This window comes from Danio rerio, chromosome 4 (assembly GCF_049306965.1).
Source record: "Danio rerio strain Tuebingen ecotype United States chromosome 4, GRCz12tu, whole genome shotgun sequence".
In the NCBI taxonomy this organism is placed as follows: Eukaryota; Metazoa; Chordata; class Actinopteri; order Cypriniformes; family Danionidae; genus Danio; species Danio rerio.
The window spans coordinates 72,735,813-72,759,897 of record NC_133179.1 but is presented as its reverse complement, the minus strand read 5'-3'; the positions used below and the strand labels follow the sequence as shown (position 1 = coordinate 72,759,897).

Sequence of the window (24,085 nt, the reverse complement as noted above, 5' to 3'; positions counted from 1 at the left end):
CGCTTTGTTTCTCAGGCCAGTGTCAGGTTTATGGAGACCCGCACTACATCTCCTTCCAGGGCACAACCTTCGACTTCATGGAGAACTGCACCTACACTCTAGTGGAGGAGCAACTCCTGAACCAAAGATTAAGCATTACTGTAGACAACTACTACTGCCTTCCGGAAATCGATGACTCCTGTTCCAGGGGAATAACTCTAAACTACTGGAATGATGTTGTCACACTTATGGTGACAGAGGAGTACACTGTGGAGGTGTGCTTATAATCAAAGCAACTTTATGACTACTTATGTACTTAGTAGGGATGGGAAGGTTCATGAAAGAAAAATTGTCAAGGCTCGGTACATGTGTAGTTCCGTTTCCACAAGCTTAAAATCTCCATTTGGAATAAAGAACTTCTGCTTGCAAAAGGCACAATTTATAAATGTCCCCTGAAGCCGCTTGTTGTTGCGTTACTATGGTCATGGCGCCCTGCAGCCATACTGTAAAATACAGTAAATGGATGATTATATGCTAAGTATTTTACACTGATGTATGGCATTGCTAAACTACCTAAACTAAATTTCTAAAAGAGGATCACATGCTTATGATTGACCACAGCCGATTCCCTATTAGCCAATCACAATCCTCCAATCAAATGATTCCTAAGTCACTGTAAACAACCACGATTTTCATTCCACAACTATCTTCGTCTGGAAACCCCCCCCCCCCTTCTTCCTCTTCTCCTCCCCCTTTCACCTAGAGTGGGCGGCTGCCCAATGGTTAGCACTGTTACTCCACAGCAAGAACACCACCGGTCTGGTCCTTGCCAAGCTAGTTGGCGTTTTTGCATGTTCTCCCCCTGTCCGCATGGGTTTTCCTCGGGTTCCCCGTTTAAAGATATGGATCAAATGTAAACCGACTAAGCCAAACGGACACCATAGCCTAGCTCCCACAGTTTTTTCTTCCCAAAGTAGGTCACCTTAACCACATCAGTGGGGACGTTTTTGAGATCTACCTGAGCTCAAGCTCCTCTCTCGACTTGCGAATGCGAGGTCGCCCCGGGCTCGAGGATCCCTCAAGCTCAGGGATGTCTCCCAGGACAACATGCCAAACGAGATTTTTATAAATCATCAGCTAAGTGTGAACTCTAAGCTAGGATTTTAGTATTAAAATGGGGGATATTTTAAACATCGTAAAGTGAATCAACCCGAAAACTGTGAATACAGAACTGTGATACAAACCGAATTGATGATTTCGTGAACCGTTTCACCCCGTCTACTTGGGTTGGTTCACACTTGAAGTTTGGTTCTTTTGGTTTGGATCCAAAAAAAGTAAATGGTTCTTTTAAACCTGGTTTACCTAAAGAGAAATATAACAATTCTGTTATCATTTACTACCTACTTGGTTCATTAAATGTCTTTTGGTTCATTTTGAGGTGGTGGTTGATGGGATTCTACCCCCTCCAAATCAGTAATGCTTCCAAATTTAATCTAAATTTGAGTGCCCAGAAATACACTATATAAATGTAATTTAGATTTGTTTGGCATGCTCTTTCTTTTAACTGAACCAAACCTGCCAAGTGTAAACATTTTTAGTCTCCTAAATTTATACAAGGGCATATAAACTAAGTCATGGAGGGCTGGTGTCCTGCATATTTTAGCTCCAACGTACTCCAACACATCAAGTCTAGTACACCTGGAAAAAGCTTGATTAGCTGGTTCAGGTGTGTCTTATTGGGGTTGGAACTAAAATATGCAGAACACTGGCCCTCCAGGAGAGAGTTTGGACACCCCTGATCTATACATTTGACTCTGTGGATAATATGTGGACAACTTATTTCTTAAACTCTGTATTAAATCACATTTCCAGTGTAAAAAAACCCTCTTCTTTTTCTTTCTTCCCACAGTCTTCTTTAAACCAGGAGGTTATCATTCCACCGTATGAAGATCAGGTCTTCAGGTTTGAAAGCAGTGGTAGCGAGGTCTACATCTACATCAAACCTATCCGTTCCTATGTCTCTCTTACTCCTTTCAACAGTCTGACAATCAGCCTGGCAGAAGAGTACTTCCAAAACAACACCCAAGGACAGTGTGGTATGTTATGAAGACCATTCAACATTTGTGTGGATTAATGAGGACCTATTATGCCCCGTTTGCAAGATGTTAAATAAGTCTCTGATGTCCTTAGAGCAGAGGTGACCAACCCTGTTCCTGGAGATCTATCTTCCTGCAGTTTTCAGTTGCAACCTATACCAAATACACCTGCCTGTGATTATCAAGTGCTGTTCAGGTCCTAATTAATTGGTTTAGGTGTGTTTGATAAGAGTTGGAGCTGAATTCTGTAGGAAGGTAGATCTTCATGAACAGGGTTGAGCACCCCTGCCTTAGAGTGTGTATGTCAAGGGTGTCCAAACTCGGTCCTGGAAGGGCCGGTGTCCTGCAGATTTTAGCTCTTACTTGCCTCAACACACCTGCATGGATGTTTCCAGAAAGCCTAGTAAGAGCTTAATTAGCTAGCCCAGGTTTGTCTGATTGGGGTTGGAAGTAAACTTTGCAGGACACCGGCCCTCAAGGGCCTAGTGTGGACACCCCTGGTGTATGTGAAGTTCAGCACCCCTACATTTAATGGAAGCAAGTGCACTTCTTTTCCGCAATGTATCTTACAGATCGTAAACAGATTATGTTATAACCTCCTGTGGCTTCGCAGGTGTTTGTGGTGGACCTTCATGCATGCGAAGGGATGGTGTAGTTGAAGAAGACACCTGCTGCGATAAGACTGCGTACGACTGGGTTGTAGAAGACCCTGAGAAGTCTTATTGCAAATCTGTGCCCACCAACATTCCCTGTGTCCCCCCAACACCTCCACCTTCCACAAGCACAAGCATGCCTCATCCACCTTCCACAAGCATGCCTCCACCTCCACCTCCACCTCCCTGCAATCCTACGATATGTGATCTCCTGCATCACGAGTAAGCAAGTTTTGTTTGTTTAAAATACTATAGTATTTCTTCATGCGGTTTGAACCCTGATATTTACCTCTAAACCTCACTTTACCAATAAATTATTTCTAAAAATAGAAGTAAATAATAGCTAGATTATTCTAAATAACAATAATATAGAAACAACTAACCCTGATTGTGCGTGTAACTGTAAATACGTTTCTCAAATCTGATTGGTCGATTGTAATATATTAATATAGGTTGTGACTATACCAGCTGTGCCAACATCCTATCCTTTGTTGCAGAGTGTTTGCGGAGTGTGCTGGAAGGATCGATCTTACGTTCGTGGAGAAGAATTGTCGATATGACTACTGCGCTTACAACAGATCTGTGGGAGCCTGTTCCTCTCTGGAGTACGCCGCCTCAGAGTGCAAAAAGATCGGTGTTTGTGTGGACTGGAGAGGCCTTACCAATGGTTCCTGTGGTGAGAAAACAATTTCAGAATTGACCAGTACAATATTAAAGTGCTTTGAATCTTATTTTTATATCAAAACTTGATGTAATCTCAACTGAAACATTAGGAAGCCCCTCCCCCTTTTAAAAAACAGCCAATAGCATTTTATTTTGTCACATTAAAGTATGACAGAATTAACCTCCATGTCTGACTACAAGATGGCCTCCACAGCAGAAAATGTCTTTGTTGTCTTTATAGTCAACAATTTTTAGAACAACGTCTTCGTTGTTGTCTTTATAGTCAACAAATTTTAGAACATATACTTTGTTGTCTTTATAGTAAACAATTTTTAGAATGACGTCTTCATTGTTGTGTTTATAGTCAATGATTTTAGAATGACATCTTCATTGTTGTCTTTATAGTCAACAATTTTTAGAATGACGTCTTCATTGTTGTGTTTATAGTCAACAATTTTTAGAACATCTTCATTGTTGTGTTTATAGTCAACACATTTTAGAAAAACATCTACTTTGCTGTCTTTATAGTCAACAATTTTTAGAACGACGTCTTCATAATTGTGTTTATAGTCAACAATTTTTAGAACGACGTCTTAATTGTTGTCTTTATAGCCAACAATTTTTAGAACGACATCTTCATTGTTGTCAATATAGTCAACATTTTTTAGAAAGACGACTTTATTGTGTTTATAGTCAACAATTTTTAGAACGACGTCTTTATTGTGTTTATAGTCAACAATTTTTAGAACAACGTCTTCATTGTTGTGTTTATAGTCAACAATTTTTAGAACGACGTCTTTATTGTGTTTATAGTCAACAATTTTTAGAACAACGTCTTCATTGTTGTGTTTATAGTCAACAATTTTTAGAACAACATCTTCATTGTTGTGTTTATAGTCAACACATTTTTAGAACTACATCTTCATTGTTGTGTTTATAGTCAACAATTTTTAGAACGACGTCTTAATTGTTGTCTTTATAGCCAACAATTTTTAGAACGACATCTTCATTGTTGTGTTTATAGTCAACAATTTTTAGAAAGACGACTTTATTGTGTTTATAGTCAACAATTTTTAGAACGACGTCTTTATTGTGTTTATAGTCAACAATTTTTAGAACAACGTCTTCATTGTTGTGTTTATAGTCAACAATTTTTAGAACAACGTCTTCATTGTTGTGTTTATAGTCAACAATTTTTAGAACGACGTCTTTATTGTGTTTATAGTCAACAATTTTTAGAACAACGTCTTCATTGTTGTGTTTATAGTCAACAATTTTTAGAACAACATCTTCATTGTTGTGTTTATAGTCAACACATTTTTAGAACGACATCTTCATTGTTGTGTTTATAGTCAACAATTTTTAGAAAGACGACTTTATTGTGTTTATAGTCAACAATTTTTAGAACGACGTCTTTATTGTGTTTATAGTCAACAATTTTTAGAACAACGTCTTCATTGTTGTGTTTATAGTCAACAATTTTTAGAATGACGACTTTATTGTGTTTATAGTCAACAATTTTTAGAACGACGTCTTTATTGTGTTTATAGTCAACAATTTTTAGAACAACGTCTTCATTGTTGTGTTTATAGTCAACAATTTTTAGAACAACATCTTCATTGTTGTGTTTATAGTCAACACATTTTTAGAACTACATCTTCATTGTTGTGTTTATAGTCAACAATTTTTAGAACGACGTCTTAATTGTTGTCTTTATAGCCAACAATTTTTAGAACGACATCTTCATTGTTGTGTTTATAGTCAACAATTTTTAGAAAGACGACTTTATTGTGTTTATAGTCAACAATTTTTAGAACGACGTCTTTATTGTGTTTATAGTCAACAATTTTTAGAACAACGTCTTCATTGTTGTGTTTATAGTCAACAATTTTTAGAATGACGACTTTATTGTGTTTATAGTCAACAATTTTTAGAACGACGTCTTTATTGTGTTTATAGTCAACAATTTTTAGAACAACGTCTTCATTGTTGTGTTTATAGTCAACAATTTTTAGAACAACATCTTCATTGTTGTGTTTATAGTCAACACATTTTTAGAACTACATCTTCATTGTTGTGTTTATAGTCAACAATTTTTAGAACTACATCTTCATTGTTGTGTTTATAGTCAACAAGTTTTAGAACTACATCTTCATTGTTGTGTTTATAGTCAACAATTTTTAGAACAACGTCTTCATTGTTGTGTTTATAGTCAACAATTTTTAGAACAACATCTTCATTGTTGTGTTTATAGTCAACACATTTTTAGAACAACGTCTTCATTGTTGTGTTTATAGTCAACAATTTTTAGAACGACGTCTTTATTATGTTTATAGTCAACAATTTTTAGAACAACGTCTTCATTGTTGTGTTTAAAGTCAACAATTTTTAGAACAACGTCTTCATTGTTGTGTTTATAGTCAACAATTTTTAGAACGACGTCTTTATTATGTTTATAGTCAACAATTTTTAGAACAACGTCTTCATTGTTGTATTTATAGTCAACAATTTTTAGAACTACATCTTCATTGTTGTGTTTATCGTCAACAATTTTTAGAACGACGTCTTTATTATGTTTATAGTCAACAATTTTTAGAACAACGTCTTCATTGTTGTATTTATAGTCAACAATTTTTAGAACAATTTCAGAATTGACCAGTACAATATTAAAGTGCTTTGACATGTGATTTTTAAATCAAAATTTTATTTTGTCACATTAAAGTATGCCAGAATTAACCTCCACGTCTGACCACAAGATGGCGTCCACAGCAGAAAACTGTACGCTTCTAAACTTCACAGAAATCAAAATACTTTGTTAGCTTCATTGCTAATAGACAGCTAGCTAGGTGTTAAATGTCTATCACTAGGTTTGGCTGAGGAAATGGAATCCGTCATTTATCAACCATCAAAACGGCACTTCTTCAATCCTTCAAACTCATGTTCACTCATTTAAGTGGACCATAATAGTGGACTAATGTAGGGAATAGTGAGCGAATGTGAATGTGCCTGTAATAGAAAGTGTTGCTCTTTTCAGAGATCAGATGTCCTGGCGCAATGGTGTACGATGAGTGTCGCCAGTCTCCGAATGATGTCTGTCGATCCGGGTGAGAGTTTGTTTATACTTTTAAATCACATCCTGCTTTGTATTTCAAATATATGGAAGAAATGCTAGGTTATTTAAACCCAAATTGGGTAAAATATAGACAAACCCAAAGACTGGGTTCAATTTCGTCCTATTTATTTAACCCAGCATTTGAGTTAGTCCCCATTACACCCAGAATTGGGTTGAAATAATCAATATTAAATATGGACCTCCTATTTTTAAGAACTAATATTTTTTTTAATTGCTGATTGGTGTTATGTTCCATGTATCTTCATAACCAATACTTTTATTTATTGTTTTATTTATCAGGATTCAAGTGCCTGCAACCGCTGTGGCTGGTCTGAGGTCAGGCTGCTTTTGTCCTGAAGGCCAGATGCTCGCAGAGGAGCACAAGCAAATCTGTGTGTCTCATTGCACGAGTGAGTGATCAGGAATACATCTGTAAATTACGTCTAATGTACACTTGATTATTTTTAGAACTATTGATAATATTACATATATGTGTGTGAATAATTTAACAATAACCGTTAAATAAAATAAGTATAACATTATTTGTGATTATTAAATATTGTTGAATAAATGTACATTATTATTATTATTATTATTATTATTATTATTATTATTATTAATAATATTAATGGTATTTTGTTGTTGTTAACATCACAGCTTTACCATCACAGTGTTAAAAATGTAATATTTAAATAATTTTAAATAATATTAAATTTTAAATTCATAGTAATAATCATTTTAAAATATGTTTTTATGTAACAGTACAGCTAATAATGATGTAATAATATTAATTATTGCTTTGAAAAGTCAGTGCTACAATTGTTCATAATTTAAACAGTCAAAATTGAACTATAATTAATAACTGGTTGATATGCAAGTGTATCATTTTTAAATACAGTTTAATTTATTCACAACCCTTAATTTTTGCTGTCTTGAAAATGATAAAGCTTGTCACATTAAAGTATGCCAGAATCAACCTCCACGTCTGACCACAAGATGGCGTCCACAGCAGAAAACTGTACGCTTCTAAACTTGACAGAAATCAAAATACTTCGTTAGCTTCACTGCTAATAGACAGCTAGCTAGGTGTTAAATGTCTATCACAAGGTTTGGCTGAGAAAAACGAATCCGTCATTGTGTGTGTGTGTGTGTGTGTGTGTGTGTGTGTGTGTGTGTGTGTGTGTGTGTGTGTGTGTGTGTGTGTGCTAATAATTTAACAATTACAGTTAAATAAAATAAATATAACATTATTTGTGATTATGAAATATTGTTGAATAAATGTACATTATTTTTATTATGATTATTATTATTATTATTATTAATGGTATTTTGTTGTTGTTAACATCACAGCTTTACCATCACAGTGTTAAAAATGTAATATTTAAATAATTGTAAATATTATTAAATATTAAATTCATTGTAATAATAATTTTAAAATATGTTTTTTATGTAACAATACCGCTAATAATGATGTAATATTATTAATTATTGCTTTGAAAAGTCAGTGCTACAATTGTTCATAATTTAAACAGTCAAAATTTAATTGCTAATTAATAATTGGTTGATGTGCGTGCCATTTTTAAATACAGTTGAATTTATTCACAACCCTTAATTTTTGCTGTCTTGAAAAGGATAAAGCCTGTCACATTAAGTATGCCAGAATCAACCTCCACGTCTGACCACAAGATGGCGTCCACAGCAGAAAACTGTACGCTTCTAAACTTGACAGAAATCAAAATACTTTGTTAGCTTCACTGCTAATAGACAGCTAGCTAGGTGTTAAATGTCTATCACTAGGTTTGGCTGAGAAAAACGAATCCGTCATTGTGTGTGTGTGTGTGTGTGTGTGTGTGTGTGTGTGTGTGTGTGTGTGTGTGTGTGTGTGTGTGTGTGTGTGTGTGTGTGCTAATAATTTAACAATAACAGTTAAATAAAATAAATATAACATTATTTGTGATTATGAAATATTGTTGAATAAATGTACATTATTATTATTATTATTAATATTAATGGTATTTTGTTGTTGTTAACATCACAGTTTTACCATCACAGTGTTAAAAATGGAATATTTAAATAATTGTAAATATTATTAAATATTAAATTCATTGTAATAATAATTTTAAAATATGTTTTTATGTAACAATACCGCTAATAATGATGTAATGATATTAATTATTGCTTTGAAATGTCAGTGCTAATTAATAATTAATTGATTGTTGATGTGCAAGTGTGTCATTTTTAAATACAGTTTAATTTATTCACCACCCTTAATTTTTGCTGTCTTAAAAATGATAAAGCCTGATAGTTATTAATTATCAAATGATCAGCAGTGGAACTTCTGTATTATTACATTTTGCTGTGAAAATGGACTTTTTCCTGGAGGAAAAAAAAACTTTTGTAAATATAATTATGAATGTGCATGATTAAAAATGAATTATTAAAATATTCTCTAAACTGGGTAATCTAATCATGTATTTATTATCTTTTTTCAGATTGTAAAGGGCCACTGGGTGAGCCTATGCCGGTAAGAGTTTATTTAATAGTGCAACCACATATATATATATATATATATATATATATATATATATATATATATATATATATATATATATATATATTATAACTGTATATAACATTATAACTAATCTTCCATCTGTGTTTAAGGTGGGTGCAGTGTGGGAATCAAACTGTCACATATGCACATGCAATAACCAGACCAGAACTGAAGAGTGCCGACCCAAACCTCCAGGACCCACTCCAGTGTGTGGCGCCTACTCCAGCCTGACCTCTGACTGCTGTGGAAACCAGATCTGCGGTAATCTTTTACCTAGGGTTGGAGCGATTTTAAACAAGGCCATTCTCATGCGCATTTTAGCTATTTCCAGTTAAAGGTGCAGTAGGTGATTGTCTTCAGAAGCATTGTTTGTTGTGCTGGTTGAAAGTCTCTTCACAGTCTTATAGTACTGATTACAGTAAATGATCTAAATGTGTTTATATGTATTTTTATATTTTGGGTGAGGCATAAAACAAAAAAAATGTTCGTCCAATTAAATAGAGTCGGGCCGTCATCTCTCATAATTCCGATAAGTAGCCCAATCTGTCTGTCAGCAAATGCAGATTTGAACAACTGCGCAGCTGTTTGTACGCATCTCCGCTGACCGCTGTTGATGCCGCGCGTTCTCGAGAGAGGGCGCGCGCGCGATTGGTAAAAACCTGCTTAATCAAAACTTTTAAAACTTGAATCAATATAAGAGTAGCTTTGCACGCTAGAGAAAGGATGACACAATGTCTCAGGGATTTCTCTTAGACAGGTAATGTTCTGTTTTAAAACTGTTTTAGCTTCACGCAGAGCCGATGTAACGTAAGATGTTGTTACAAACGGGTTATATCTTCACAGAGGTGTTGTTCAGCTGCTAAAATCTTCCGATAAAAGACTGATAAGACTATTTTCAGTTTCATAAGGGACCTTTTACACCATCGATAATGTAGATTTTAATTATTTTAACAACAAAACACAAGTAAATAGTCTAAAACTATAAACTATGCAAAAAAATTGGTTTAAATTAAAACAATTGTTCCATTGAATCCTGTGTTATTATGCTGCGTTCACACCAGACGCGGCATGCGCGTCAAGCACGAGTGATTTACATGTTAAGTCAATGCAAATGCGCGAATAGACAACCTGCGGCGCGATACACGTGAATGGCGCGGCGCGAATAACGCAAATTGCGCGAATGGCGCAGGGCGAATTGAGCTTTTTGCGCGTTTGATGCGCTTAACGAGCGTTTCGCGCGAATCTCTCGAATTCGAAAATCTGAACTTCAGCGTACATTTGCGCCGCGTTAACCAATCAGAAGCTCTCTCCCATGACAGCATGCCAATTACGCTTTATTGATCATCAGCTAAGTGTGAACTCTTGAAAAGGCCTTTTTGAATTATAGAGATACACTGTAAGAAAGTCTTTAAAATATATAGTTAAAAAACGGCAGCTGTGGTTGCCAGAACTTTTCTGTTAAGTAGAAAACGCAAAATAATTTTCTAAATTTGACAGAAAACTACCATATTTCATTCATTTGTAATATTATTGGACTATTGAAGTAACTAAACAAAGCTCAGATCAAACATGCAGAACAACATACTAATATTTCAATGCTGCTCAGTGTCGTTCACACAAATCCTGGAAACTCGTAAAACTCGAAAAAACGAAATGGTCAACAAAAAAGCATAAAAATTGAAGTGTCATGTAGGGAATTCTGGAAAGTCAATTTACGGTTGTTAAATGAAGTTTCACAAACTAATTTCGAGAGGAGCATGTGATACGGTTGACTGCAGCTGGCCACTCATCTACACTCATTGGCTAGCCAATCGGATCGATCCAAACTCACTATAAGTAACCTAGCTAAGAACTACTCGCTTATCTTCGTTTTCCGAAGAAACCCCCCATCCACCCCTTCTCCTCCTTTCCTCTTTTGCCGAGGAGAGCTCTCGAGAACACCTGACCTTGTACTCCCCTCACATGCTCTATGGACCTGGCGGGAGCCCTGGGCTCAACTATCTCCGAGCTCAGGGTTCCCTCCAACATGCCAAACCTGCTAACTTGCTAACAAGTTGTCAAACAGTATCTAAGTGTGAACTTAGAACATATAAATTAGGAAAACTTACTGTTAACCAGCTTTTTGCTGTCGCATTTTGAGAGTTTTGTGCCATTGAAATGATAGTAATGTTTACATTAATGAAGTGGTCTTAAAATATTTTGAATAATGGTACTCTGGGTTTAAGTGCTGTGTTTAAAGTGCCACGGATGATTGGAATAACTAGCAGAATATCGATTTAATGTATGTATTGTTTCCTTTTTTTACAGTTGAGAAGATTTGCGAGTACAATGGAAAGACGTACAAGGTAAAGGAAATAGTTTGCGGGTTCACTCACAACGGGGAGTTTTGTTAGTGTATAGTTTTAAAAATAACTATCCGTGACTAAAATTAGCACATGATGCATTGTTTTCTGTGTGTGTGTATGGTGTATTCAGGTGGGAGATCGCTGGACAGACCCCTCTCATCCGTGTGAGTCTTTCAGCTGCAGTCAAACAGGAACCGAAGTCGAGAAAACCGTGTGTCCATTGCAAAGCTGTGCTGAGGTGAGGATCACCAACATTTGTTTTAATGGTCATAATGGCAATTGTATTGATCCTTTGGCTATTATTTTATTGCCTTCTATATTCGTGGATTAGTTTAAAATCAATAAATCTTTATGGAATATGTCTTAAAACCCTTTAGAAACTATTAATGGGTCCTATTATCTCCTTTTTTACAAGATCTTAAAAAAGTTTCTAATGTCCCTAGAGTGTGTGTGTGACGTTTCAGCTCAAAACATGCCATGAATAATATTTTATAACTCTCTGAAACTCCCCTTTTTAGGCTTTGATCCTTTTGATAGCATTTTTGGTGACTGTCGCTTTAAATTCAAATGAGATTGTGCTCTTTTCAAAAGAGGGCGGAGCTACAAATGTCTGTCTGTCAGCAAAGTGGCAGAATCAAAAACAAGACTAACGTCCTATGCTAATAAGTGAGAGATGGCCACTAGTGGGCGGGGCTCTGATGACACGTACAAAGTGAGAATGTCAATCGAAGACTGTTTTTATCAAGTGTGATTATAATAAATAAAATAAATATCTTTTTACCATTAGTAGCTGGTTATATTCGCAGACTACCGCCACACAACTGTGTTTAAACCCCTTATAAAGGTGATTTTTACATAATAGGTCCCCTTTAAAGTGTACTTCTTTTTAACCCCTTAACTGTCATTGCATTTTTCGCACATAGATAAAAATTTACACGTTCAGCTTAAATATTTAATCTTTAACACTTTAATATGCAGATTTAAGATTGCGTTTCAACGCCGTAAGATGTCAGATATGTAGCTGAAGAGAAAAAAGTTCTAAGAAGTTAAGTAAAACAAAAGTTTACATGCCTTTAGGTTTAACCAATAATTAATAAACGTATATTCGAATGTAGTACAACAAATATTTTTTTACAAAACCCCCTTTAAACTTGAATCAAACATCTAAACAAATTATATACCAAATTTGAAGTCAATATCTCTAAAAAAAATTTGCTTTTTGGTAAGAGTTTGTTCGGGTGCAGTACCAAACATGACCACCATTCATTTTCCATTGGTGAGCATACAAGAGCGCCCCCTATTTTTGTGTATGTTTTCAGAAATATGAACCTTGACGATATTTGTAAAGTCGACAATAGTCGACTTTTACAGTGTATGTGCAACTTGATGGTATTTGATTAGAATTTTATGTGGATTGCTGTAGCAAAGTAATGCTTTACAACTCTAGGTATTCTTGTCGCTAAATAACAAATAACCATTACTTTAAAATATCTACAAAAAAGTTGTCACCAGATACAGAAACTAGACATTCTACGCTTTCAAATGATGTGTAGGTTGTCATGATTGCTTCATGTTTAGACTATATTATTATGATTTTTCGAAAATCTGAACTTCAGCGTACATTCGCGCCGCGTTAACCAATCAGAAGCTCTCTCCCATGACAGCATGCCAATTACGCTTTATTGATCATCAGCTAAGTGTGAACTCTTAAAAAGGCCATTTTGAATTATAGAGATACACTGTAAGAAAGTCTTTAAAATATATAGTTAAAAAACGGCAGCTGTGGTTGGCAGAACTTTTCTGTTAAGTAGAAAACGAAATAAGTAGAAAAAGAAATATGAACCTTGACGATATTTGTAAAGTCGACAATAGTCGACTTTTACAGTGTATGTGCAACTTGATGGTATTTGATTAGAATTTTATGTGGATTGCTGTAGCAAAGTAATGCTTTACAACTCTAGGTATTCTTGTCGCTAAATAACAAATAACCATTACTTTAAAATATCTACAAAAAAGTTGTCACCAGATACAGAAACTAGACGTTCTACGCTTTCAAATGATGTGTAGGTTGTCATGATTGCTTCATGTTTAGACTATATTATTATGGTTTATACAGTAAACGTAACCACATTTTTTATTGTAGGTTTCAATCTATTACTAAACACAGAGGTAAAATATGTATTCAGAAGTCTTCAGAAGTCCAACGATATGTAGTTTGTCGCATTTAGATTCAAATTGCATTTCAATAAAGTAAACGTAATCTTAATGGTTAAAATTTTACGGTTCGTATCGTATTTTAATGGTAATTGTCGTGGAAACCAGTACTTAGACTTTCATTTCAGTATGTTGATGTACTTCCGACTGAAACGGAATATTGAGTAGGGGGCGAGGCTTTCTTTTTCGTGCCTCGTTTACTCATAGCAAACTAACGGTAGTAGTTACAAATATTACTGTCAAACTATGACATCATCAGAGCAGCTCCGCCCCTTTAAACACGGAGGCAAATGTTCAAAATTTGATTGAAGATAACCAAAAAAATTTTTCCGGTGAATTATTTTAATTGTTCGCCTTAAAAACAAACTAGCAAAACAAACGTTGCAAATTTTAGATTTCATGCGTACTTTAATTAACATTATAGTGAAGTGTGAGGCAGTATTTTTGCTGTTTCTGTTTTCTATATATCTAATGTATTGTGTTTTGTGTGTGTTCAGGATTCACGAGTGTGGGATGAACATCATTGCTGCTACTCATGTAGGTTAACAAAAATGTTTGACTCTCGTTGGTTCTGTATTAATGGAAATGTAGCATAACACAGCAGGGTTTAGTTCATTCCTGATGTCCGCTCCATATGTTCACTGCAAGACCAATATGGTGTCATTAACAGACGACTGGACACTTTTACAGTTATCACACATTTAATTTCAGACCTTTTGCCTTTTACTTTTTATATAACTAAATATATGAGTATATATAATGTAAAACATGTATATAATTGAAATGAATGAATCCTTAAATTATACATAAATACATAAATAAATATCACACATCCAGATCATATATATATAGTACATAAGTGCATACATATATACATCAGAAAAGGGTTCTTGAATTAACCTTGAATTATATTGATCCGCTTTGTGAATAAAATTTCATTTAATAAAAAATGAAATATAAAATAAAAATAAATAAAACTACATATACAATACATATAATGAAATGAAACACTTAATAATAGTTAAATATAAAATAAAATATATAAAAAATAAATCAAATAAAAAATAAAAAGTGAAATATTATATAAATATATATATATATATATATATATATATATATATATATATATATATATATATATATATATATATATATATATATATATATATATATATATAATGAAATATTAAATAAAAATATATACACAATAAATATAAAAATATAAAGTAAAAAATTATATTATATAAAATTAAAATAAAAAAAACATAAAATAGAATAAAATTAAATTAAATTAAATTAGATTAAAAAACATACATCAGAAAAGGGTTCTTGAATTAACATTGCATTAAATTGATTAGAAATTGAATAAAATTTAATTTAATAAAAAAAGAAATATTAAAAATAAAAAATATATAAAAGATAATAAAATAAAATAAATATAAAATAAAAGCAATAAAAATAAAATAAAGTAAAAGATAATAAAAAGTAAAAAATATTAAGTAAAAAAATTAATATTAAATAAAAAATATGTAAAGAAATATTACATTTGAAAATTAATATAAAATAAAATAACTATAAACTAAATAAAAAACAAAGTAAAAAATAATATTTAATTAAAATAAATAAATGAAATAATATTTAATTAAACTAAATAAAATTAATAATTATTAATTCAATATATTTATTTAATTATTTATATTAATTATATGAATAGTTATTAATAATAAGGTCAGAAGAACAGCATTTGTATAACATTAATAATGTTGATGATTTAAAAATAAATAAAAGTATACATAACATAAAATAACTAAAAAAGGTATAAACTCTTCAAAAATCCACACATTCTAATTCTTATTTAGTTAAAAAATTTCTAAGTTATACATTTTTTTGTTTTTTTACATTTTTATACATTTTTATTTTTGAAAAAAATATTTTTTATTACTTTATTGACTTCAGCAGAACGCATCAAATGGATTACAAACGAAAGTAAACCTTGCGAATGTCACAAATGATATTGATTATATTAAAGCAATACCTTTTAAAATACTTTAAAAAGGTATTGTACATTTATAAATATCTACATTAGTACATTTGTATCGTGTAGTATCATTAACAGATATGACTCTATTGTTTATTACTGTTCTTCGCTTTCAAACAATCGATCAAACAAATAAATGAATGAATAAATGACTTGAGTACCTGTATAATGTAAATTACTATAGTAATGAAGGTAATACATGTAACTTATCCTGTTATTTGCTTCACAGGTAACGTAACATGTTCTGTCAGGATGATCAGGGTAAATCTGACCATCTCGAACTGCACACAAGAAGTTGAACTGGCCAGTTGTGAAGGACAGTGTGAGACCCAAAACAGGCAAGTCTGATATCTGATTTTCAAACACGGTTTACTCGAAAATAAAGCAGAATGTTTAGTGTTTTTGAGATGCTTAGATTGTTATGTAAAGGTCTGGTAATAAAGTCAAAGATAACAAATAACAACAACAACAATATAAAATGTTTGAATAAATAAATGTAACAAATTTTAAAAACAACAAATAGTTGAATAAATGAAATAAAAACAAAATAAATGTAACCAATTTTAAAAACGACTAATTTTTATGGTGGCGCAGTGGGTAGAGCTGTCACCTCACAGCAAGAAGGTCGCTGGTTCGAGCCTTGGCTGGGTCAGTTGGCGTTTCTGTGTGGAGTTTGCATGTTCTCCCGGTGTACGCGTGGGTTTCCCCCACAGCCCAAACACATGCGCTATAGGTGAATTGGGGAAGCTAAATTGGCCGTAGTGTATGTGTGAATGAGAGCGTTTCCCAGTCGTAGGTTGCAGCTGGAAAGGCATCCACCGCATAAAACATATGCTGGAATAGTTAGTGGTTTATTCCGCTGTGGAAATCTCTGAAACCGAAAGCGAAGGAAAATTAATGGATGAAATAAATAGTTGAATAAATAAACAAACAACAATTTAAATGTAAAAAGTTTAACAATTTTAAAAACAACAACTAGTTGAGCAAATAAAAAATATAGATAAAAAAACAACAACAAATAACTGAATTAACAAAAAATATAGATAAAAAAACAACAACAAATAGCTGAATTAACAACAAATATAGATAAAAAAACAACAACAAATAGCTGAATTAACAAAAAATATAGATAAAAAAACAACAACAAATAACTGAATTAACAACAAATATAGATAAAAAAACAACAACAAATAGCTGAATTAACAAAAAATATAGATAAAAAAACAACAACAAATAGCTGAATTAACAACAAATATAGATAAAAAAACAACAACAAATAGCTGAATTAACAAAAAATATAGATAAAAAAACAACAACAAATAACTGAATTAACAACAAATATAGATAAAAAAACAACAACAAATAGCTGAATTAACAAAAAATATAGATAAAAAAACAACAACAAATAGCTGAATTAACAACAAATATAGATAAAAAACAACAACAAATAACTGAATTAACAAAAAATATAGATAAAAAAACAACAACAAATAGCTGAATTAACAAAAAATATAGATAAAAAAACAACAACAAATAGCTGAATTAACAAAAAATATAGATAAAAAAACAACAACAAATAACTGAATTAACAAAAAATATAGATAAAAAAACAACAACAAATAGCTGAATTAACAACAAATATAGATAAAAAAACAACAACAAATAGCTGAATTAACAAAAAATATAGATAAAAAAACAACAACAAATAGCTGAATTAACAACAAATATAGATAAAAAAACAACAACAAATAGCTGAATTAACAAAAAATATAGATAAAAAAACAACAACAAATAGCTGAATTACCAAAAATATAGATAAAAAACAACAACAAATAGCTGAATTAACAAAAAATATAATTAAAAAAACAACAACAAATAGCTGAATTAACAAAAATATAGATAAAAAACAACAACAAATAGCTGAATTAACAAAAAATATAGATAAAAAAACAACAACAAATAGCTGAATTACCAAAAATATAGATAAAAAACAACAACAAATAGCTGAATTACCAAAAATATAGATAAAAAACAACAACAAATAGCTGAATTAACAAAAAATATAATTAAAAAAACAACAACAAATAGCTGAATTAACAAAAAATATAGATAAAAAACAACAACAAATAACTGAATTAACAAAAAATATAGATAAAAAAACAACAACAAATAGCTGAATTAACAACAAATATAATTAAAAAAACAACAACAAATAGCTGAATTAACAAAAATATAGATAAAAAACAACAACAAATAGCTGAATTAACAACAAATATAATTAAAAAAACAACAACAAATAGCTGAATTAACAAAAAATATAGATAAAAAAACAACAACAAATAACTGAATTAACAAAAAATATAGATAAAAAACAACAACAAATAGCTGAATTAACAAAAAATATAGATAAAAAAACAACAACAAATAGCTGAATTAACAAAAAATATAGATAAAAAAACAACAACAAATAGCTGAATTAACAAAAAATATAGATAAAAAAACAACAACAAATAACTGAATTAACAAAAAATATAGATAAAAAACAACAACAAATAGCTGAATTAACAAAAAATATAGATAAAAAAACAACAACAAATAGCTGAATTAACAAAAAATATAGATAAAAAAACAACAACAAATAGCTGAATTAACAAAAAATATAGATAAAAAAACAACAACAAATAGCTGAATTAACAAAAAATATAGATAAAAAAACAACAACAAATAACTGAATTAACAAAAAATATAGATAAAAAACAACAACAAATAGCTGAATTAACAACAAATATAATTAAAAAAACAACAACAAATAGCTGAATTAACAAAAAATATAGATAAAAAAACAACAACAAATAACTGAATTAACAAAAAATATAGATAAAAAACAACAACAAATAGCTGAATTAACAACAAATATAATTAAAAAAACAACAACAAATAGCTGAATTAACAAAAAATATAGATAAAAAAACAACAACAAATAACTGAATTAACAAAAAATATAGATAAAAAACAACAACAAATAGCTGAATTAACAAAACATATAGATAAAAAAACAACAACAAATAACTGAATTAACAAAAAATATAGATAAAAAAAAACAACAACAAATAGCTGAATTAACAAAAAATATAGATAAAAAAACAACAACAAATAACTGAATTAACAAAAAATATAGATAAAAAAAACAACAACAAATAGCTGAATTAACAAAAAATATAGATAAAAAAAAACAACAACAAATAGCTGAATTAACAAAAAATATAGATAAAAAAAACAACAACAAATAGCTGAATTAACAAAAAATATAGATAAAAAAACAACAACAAATAACTGAATTAACAACAAATATAGATAAAAAAACAACAACAAATAGCTGAATTAACAAAAAATATAATTAAAAAAACAACAACAAATAGCTGAATTAACAAAAATATAGATAAAAAACAACAACAAATAGCTGAATTAACAAAAAATATAGATAAAAAAACAACAACAAATAGCTGAATTAACAACAAATATAATTAAAAAAACAACAACAAATAGCTGAATTAACAAAAATATAGATAAAAAACAACAACAAATAGCTGAATTAACAAAAAATATAGATAAAAAAACAACAACAAATAGCTGAATTACCAAAAATATAGATAAAAAACAACAACAAATAGCTGAATTACCAAAAATATAGATAAAAAACAACAACAAATAGCTGAATTAACAAAAAATATAATTAAAAAAACAACAACAAATAGCTGAATTAACAAAAAATATAGATAAAAAACAACAACAAATAACTGAATTAACAAAAAATATAGATAAAAAAACAACAACAAATAGCTGAATTAACAACAAATATAATTAAAAAAACAACAACAAATAGCTGAATTAACAAAAATATAGATAAAAAACAACAACAAATAGCTGAATTAACAACAAATATAATTAAAAAAACAACAACAAATAGCTGAATTAACAAAAAATATAGATAAAAAAACAACAACAAATAACTGAATTAACAAAAAATATAGATAAAAAACAACAACAAATAGCTGAATTAACAAAAAATATAGATAAAAAAACAACAACAAATAGCTGAATTAACAAAAAATATAGATAAAAAAACAACAACAAATAGCTGAATTAACAAAAAATATAGATAAAAAAACAACAACAAATAACTGAATTAACAAAAAATATAGATAAAAAACAACAACAAATAGCTGAATTAACAAAAAATATAGATAAAAAAACAACAACAAATAGCTGAATTAACAAAAAATATAGATAAAAAAACAACAACAAATAGCTGAATTAACAAAAAATATAGATAAAAAAACAACAACAAATAGCTGAATTAACAAAAAATATAGATAAAAAAACAACAACAAATAACTGAATTAACAAAAAATATAGATAAAAAACAACAACAAATAGCTGAATTAACAACAAATATAATTAAAAAAACAACAACAAATAGCTGAATTAACAAAAAATATAGATAAAAAAACAACAACAAATAACTGAATTAACAAAAAATATAGATAAAAAACAACAACAAATAGCTGAATTAACAACAAATATAATTAAAAAAACAACAACAAATAGCTGAATTAACAAAAAATATAGATAAAAAAACAACAACAAATAACTGAATTAACAAAAAATATAGATAAAAAACAACAACAAATAGCTGAATTAACAAAACATATAGATAAAAAAACAACAACAAATAACTGAATTAACAAAAAATATAGATAAAAAAAACAACAACAAATAGCTGAATTAACAAAAAATATAGATAAAAAAACAACAACAAATAACTGAATTAACAAAAAATATAGATAAAAAAAACAACAACAAATAGCTGAATTAACAAAAAATATAGATAAAAAAAACAACAACAAATAGCTGAATTAACAAAAAATATAGATAAAAAAAACAACAACAAATAGCTGAATTAACAAAAAATATAGATAAAAAAACAACAACAAATAACTGAATTAACAAAAAATATAGATAAAAAAACAACAACAAATAGCTGAATTAACAAAAAATATAGATAAAAAAACAACAACAAATAACTGAATTAACAAAAAATATAGATAAAAAAACAACAACAAATAGCTGAATTAACAAAAAATATAGATAAAAAAAACAACAACAAATAGCTGAATTAACAAAAAATATAGATAAAAAAAACAACAACAAATAGCTGAATTAACAAAAAAGTTAATAAATAAATGCAACACATTTTAAAAACAACAAATGGTTAAATAAACAAAATAGTTTAAAAGATAAACAAATAAATAAATAAACAATTATTTAACACATTTAAAAACAACAAAGAGTTGGATAAATAAATAGTTCAATGAATAAATAAACAAATATTTGAGTAAATAAAAATAAAGCAAATGTAACAAATTTTAAAAACAATCAATAGTTTAAAAAAAAAATAAATAAATAAATATTTTAATAAAAAAATAATTGAATGTAACAACATAAAAATAAAAAAATGAATGACTAAATATAATTATACGGTACATAAAATGCAGCTCATTCATGTTGTCTCAGCCCAAATCATTAGGTTAACTTGTCAGATTTATAGGGGTGAACATAAAACAGCTACTGAGTTAGTTTCTTGACTATTAATTTGGCCACTAGATGGTACTATCGGAACTTTTGTCTTTTTCTGTATTATTATTATTATTTTTTATAGTAAATGTATTTATAAACATGGATGAAAATCTTGTTGTGCATTTTGTGTTTGTATTTTTGTCATGACAAATAATTTTTACATTTCTGATTGTTTTCTACCAGTGGATAACTGCATACATGAAACTGTAGTACCAAAATACCCAATACAGTAGATTTGGAATAACAATTGTTATTGGATGTTTTGTGTTTTTATAGTTATTCTGATGTCATATTTTTAAACACGTGCTCCAATAAGAAATAATAATAAAAAAATCTTTCATAATTTACTCAGTTTTATAAACGTAAGTGCAGATACTTTCAAGAATAATTCAGCATATGTTAAAAACAATATATATATATATTTCCGAGAGATGGTTTGCAGCTGGAAGGGCATCTGCTGCATAAAAACTTGCTGGATAAGTTGGCGGTTCATTCCGCTGTGGCAACACCAGATTAATAAATAAACTAAGCCGACAAGAAAATGAATGAATGAATATATATATATATATATATATATGTCCATTAAAACTAATAATATGTCCTTAAAATTATTACGTTTAAGTTTTTTTATTTCAGCCAAACTAAAAAATGCAATACTTTCTCCAGAAGAAAAAAAACTTGTACTGAAAAAAAAACTATACTGTAAAATACTGTAAACATTTGCTTGCTCTATTAAGCATTACTTGCGTAATATTTGAAAAAGAGCAAAACAATTAGAAGAGGTATTAATTTTGCCTTCAACTGTATAGAAAATTTCCCAGTATGTCTGATAATATTTTTTCTTCTGGAGAAAGTCTTATCTGTTTTATTTCGGCTAGAAATAAAACAGTTTTTAATTTTTTAAACATTATTTTAAGGTCAATATTATTAGCCCCTTTAAGCTATATTTGTTTTCGATACTCTACAAAACAAACAATAACTTATACAATAACTTGCCTAATTACCCTAACCTGCCTAGTCAACCTAATTAACCCAGTTAAGCCTTTAAGTGAAGTTTTTAAACTAATTTCGAGAGGAGCACGTGATATAATTGACAGCAGCTGGCCACCTATCTACACTCATTAGTTAGCCAATCAGATCTATCCTAACCCACTATAAGTAGCCTAGCTAGACATTACTCCCTTATCTTCGTTTTCCGAAGAAACCCCCCATCCACCCCTTTCTCCTCCTTTTCTCCTTTACAAAAAGGGGAGCTCTCGAGAACCACCTGATCTCGTACTCCCCTCACATGCTCTATGGACCTGGCGGGAACCCTGGGCTCAACTATCTCCGAGCTCAGGGTTCTCTCCCGGGACAGCATGCCAAACCTGCTTACAGCTGTCAAGCAATATCTAAGTGTGAACTCTTGAAATGTCACTTTAAGCTGTATAGAAGTGTCTTGAAGAATATCTAGTCTAATATTATTTACTGTCATCATGACAAAGAGAAAATAAATCAGTTATTAGAGATGAGTTATTAAAACTATTATGATTAGAAATGTGCTGAACAAATCTGCTCTCCGTTAAACAGAAATTGGGGGAAAAAATAAACAGGGGGGTGAATAATTCAGACTTACCCTGTGTATATATATATATATTGGGGTAAAAAGCCAGAAGAGGATGAGTCCATCCGAGGAGTTTAAAAGACAAACTTGTGAGACAAAAAGTCAAGTCAACTAGCAAATCCGAGCAAAGTCAAAATGTTAAGGACATTTTTTTCCCCCTTTTCCTTAAAGAAATCGTTTAAAACTAAAAATTCTGTCATCATTTATTCACCCTTCACTGCTCACTACACTACTGTTGTCTTTATTTCTTCTGTTGAACACAAGTTTTGAAGAAAGCTGGAAACCTGTCATGTCTAATGTCTGTCAAGCCATTATTCGTTGACCTTCCAGCGACACAAGTGTGTTCATAACAATGAAGCTGCAGAAACTGCCATAAAAACACAGCAAACCCCTCCCCACAGGATGTAGATCGGTCAATGATTGGCTCCTTTTTCTTGAAGGCGGGGCTAGGGTCACTTTTTTGAGGGTTAGATGTCAATTCAAAGCAGTAGCTATACAAGCTCCCATTAATATTAGCAGTAGCTAACTTTCCACCAAGTTAAATGTTTATTGAGACGGGAATTATCGTGCGGTCAGGCAGGACAGGTCTGTACTTCGTGATTGCTTCATACAGATTGCAAAACCAGAGAACATTTGTTTTCAAGTCTAATTAGTTCAGTTAATAGTAGAGACTTTCAGCTTCACGTTGATATGTTTCTCATGTCTGTGAAGCAAGTATTCGCTGAGTTTCCAGCGACACAAGTGTGTTCATAACAATGAAGCTGCAGAAACTGCCATAAAGACACACAAAGCCCCTCCCCCATAGATTCATCAGTCTATAGTGATCAGTTATTGGCTCTTTTTTTCTAAAAGGCGGGGCTAGAGTCACTTTTTTGAGGATTAACTATCCCTTTAATTCAGTAGCTACACAACTACACAAACGTCCATAAATATAAGCACTAGCTAGCTTTCCAGCACGTCAATTAAGATGCAAAGCGTTTTAATTTTTCGTTCGTTATTTTTTTTCCTTACTGTTTGTTCAGGGTCTGATTTGTTGCATATTTACCTAACCATCCATTTACGATCGTTTCTGGAGGACTCGATCATGCGTCATCCTGTCAATCAAACTATGTTAGTTGTAAGAATCAACAACTTAGCTGTCACACAATTATAAAGCCTTGTCCGATTGCACTTGTCTTCTGAAATGATTCC

The 24,085-nt window shown here is 30.7% G+C and overlaps 2 protein-coding genes across 5 annotated transcripts in view; both read left to right on the top strand.

Moving 5' to 3' along the window:
* The window catches only part of tmem19 (transmembrane protein 19), a 1,055,620-nt gene that overhangs the window by 580,026 nt on the left and 451,509 nt on the right, over nt 1-24,085 (top strand). The window lies entirely within an intron of this gene.
* The window catches only part of LOC100329651 (uncharacterized), an 86,308-nt gene that overhangs the window by 59,368 nt on the left and 2,855 nt on the right, over nt 1-24,085 (top strand). For all 3 annotated transcript variants that reach the window (XM_073948059.1, XM_073948058.1, XM_073948060.1), the window contains 12 exons: nt 16-254; nt 1,889-2,075; nt 2,689-2,950; nt 3,226-3,404; nt 6,426-6,495; nt 6,804-6,913; nt 8,996-9,027; nt 9,168-9,318; nt 11,365-11,402; nt 11,533-11,640; nt 14,114-14,153; nt 15,884-15,992. In XM_073948059.1, the coding sequence (XP_073804160.1) occupies nt 16-254; nt 1,889-2,075; nt 2,689-2,950; nt 3,226-3,404; nt 6,426-6,495; nt 6,804-6,913; nt 8,996-9,027; nt 9,168-9,318; nt 11,365-11,402; nt 11,533-11,640; nt 14,114-14,153; nt 15,884-15,992 (1,525 nt within the window). The remainder of the gene's footprint in view (nt 1-15; nt 255-1,888; nt 2,076-2,688; nt 2,951-3,225; nt 3,405-6,425; nt 6,496-6,803; nt 6,914-8,995; nt 9,028-9,167; nt 9,319-11,364; nt 11,403-11,532; nt 11,641-14,113; nt 14,154-15,883; nt 15,993-24,085) is intronic.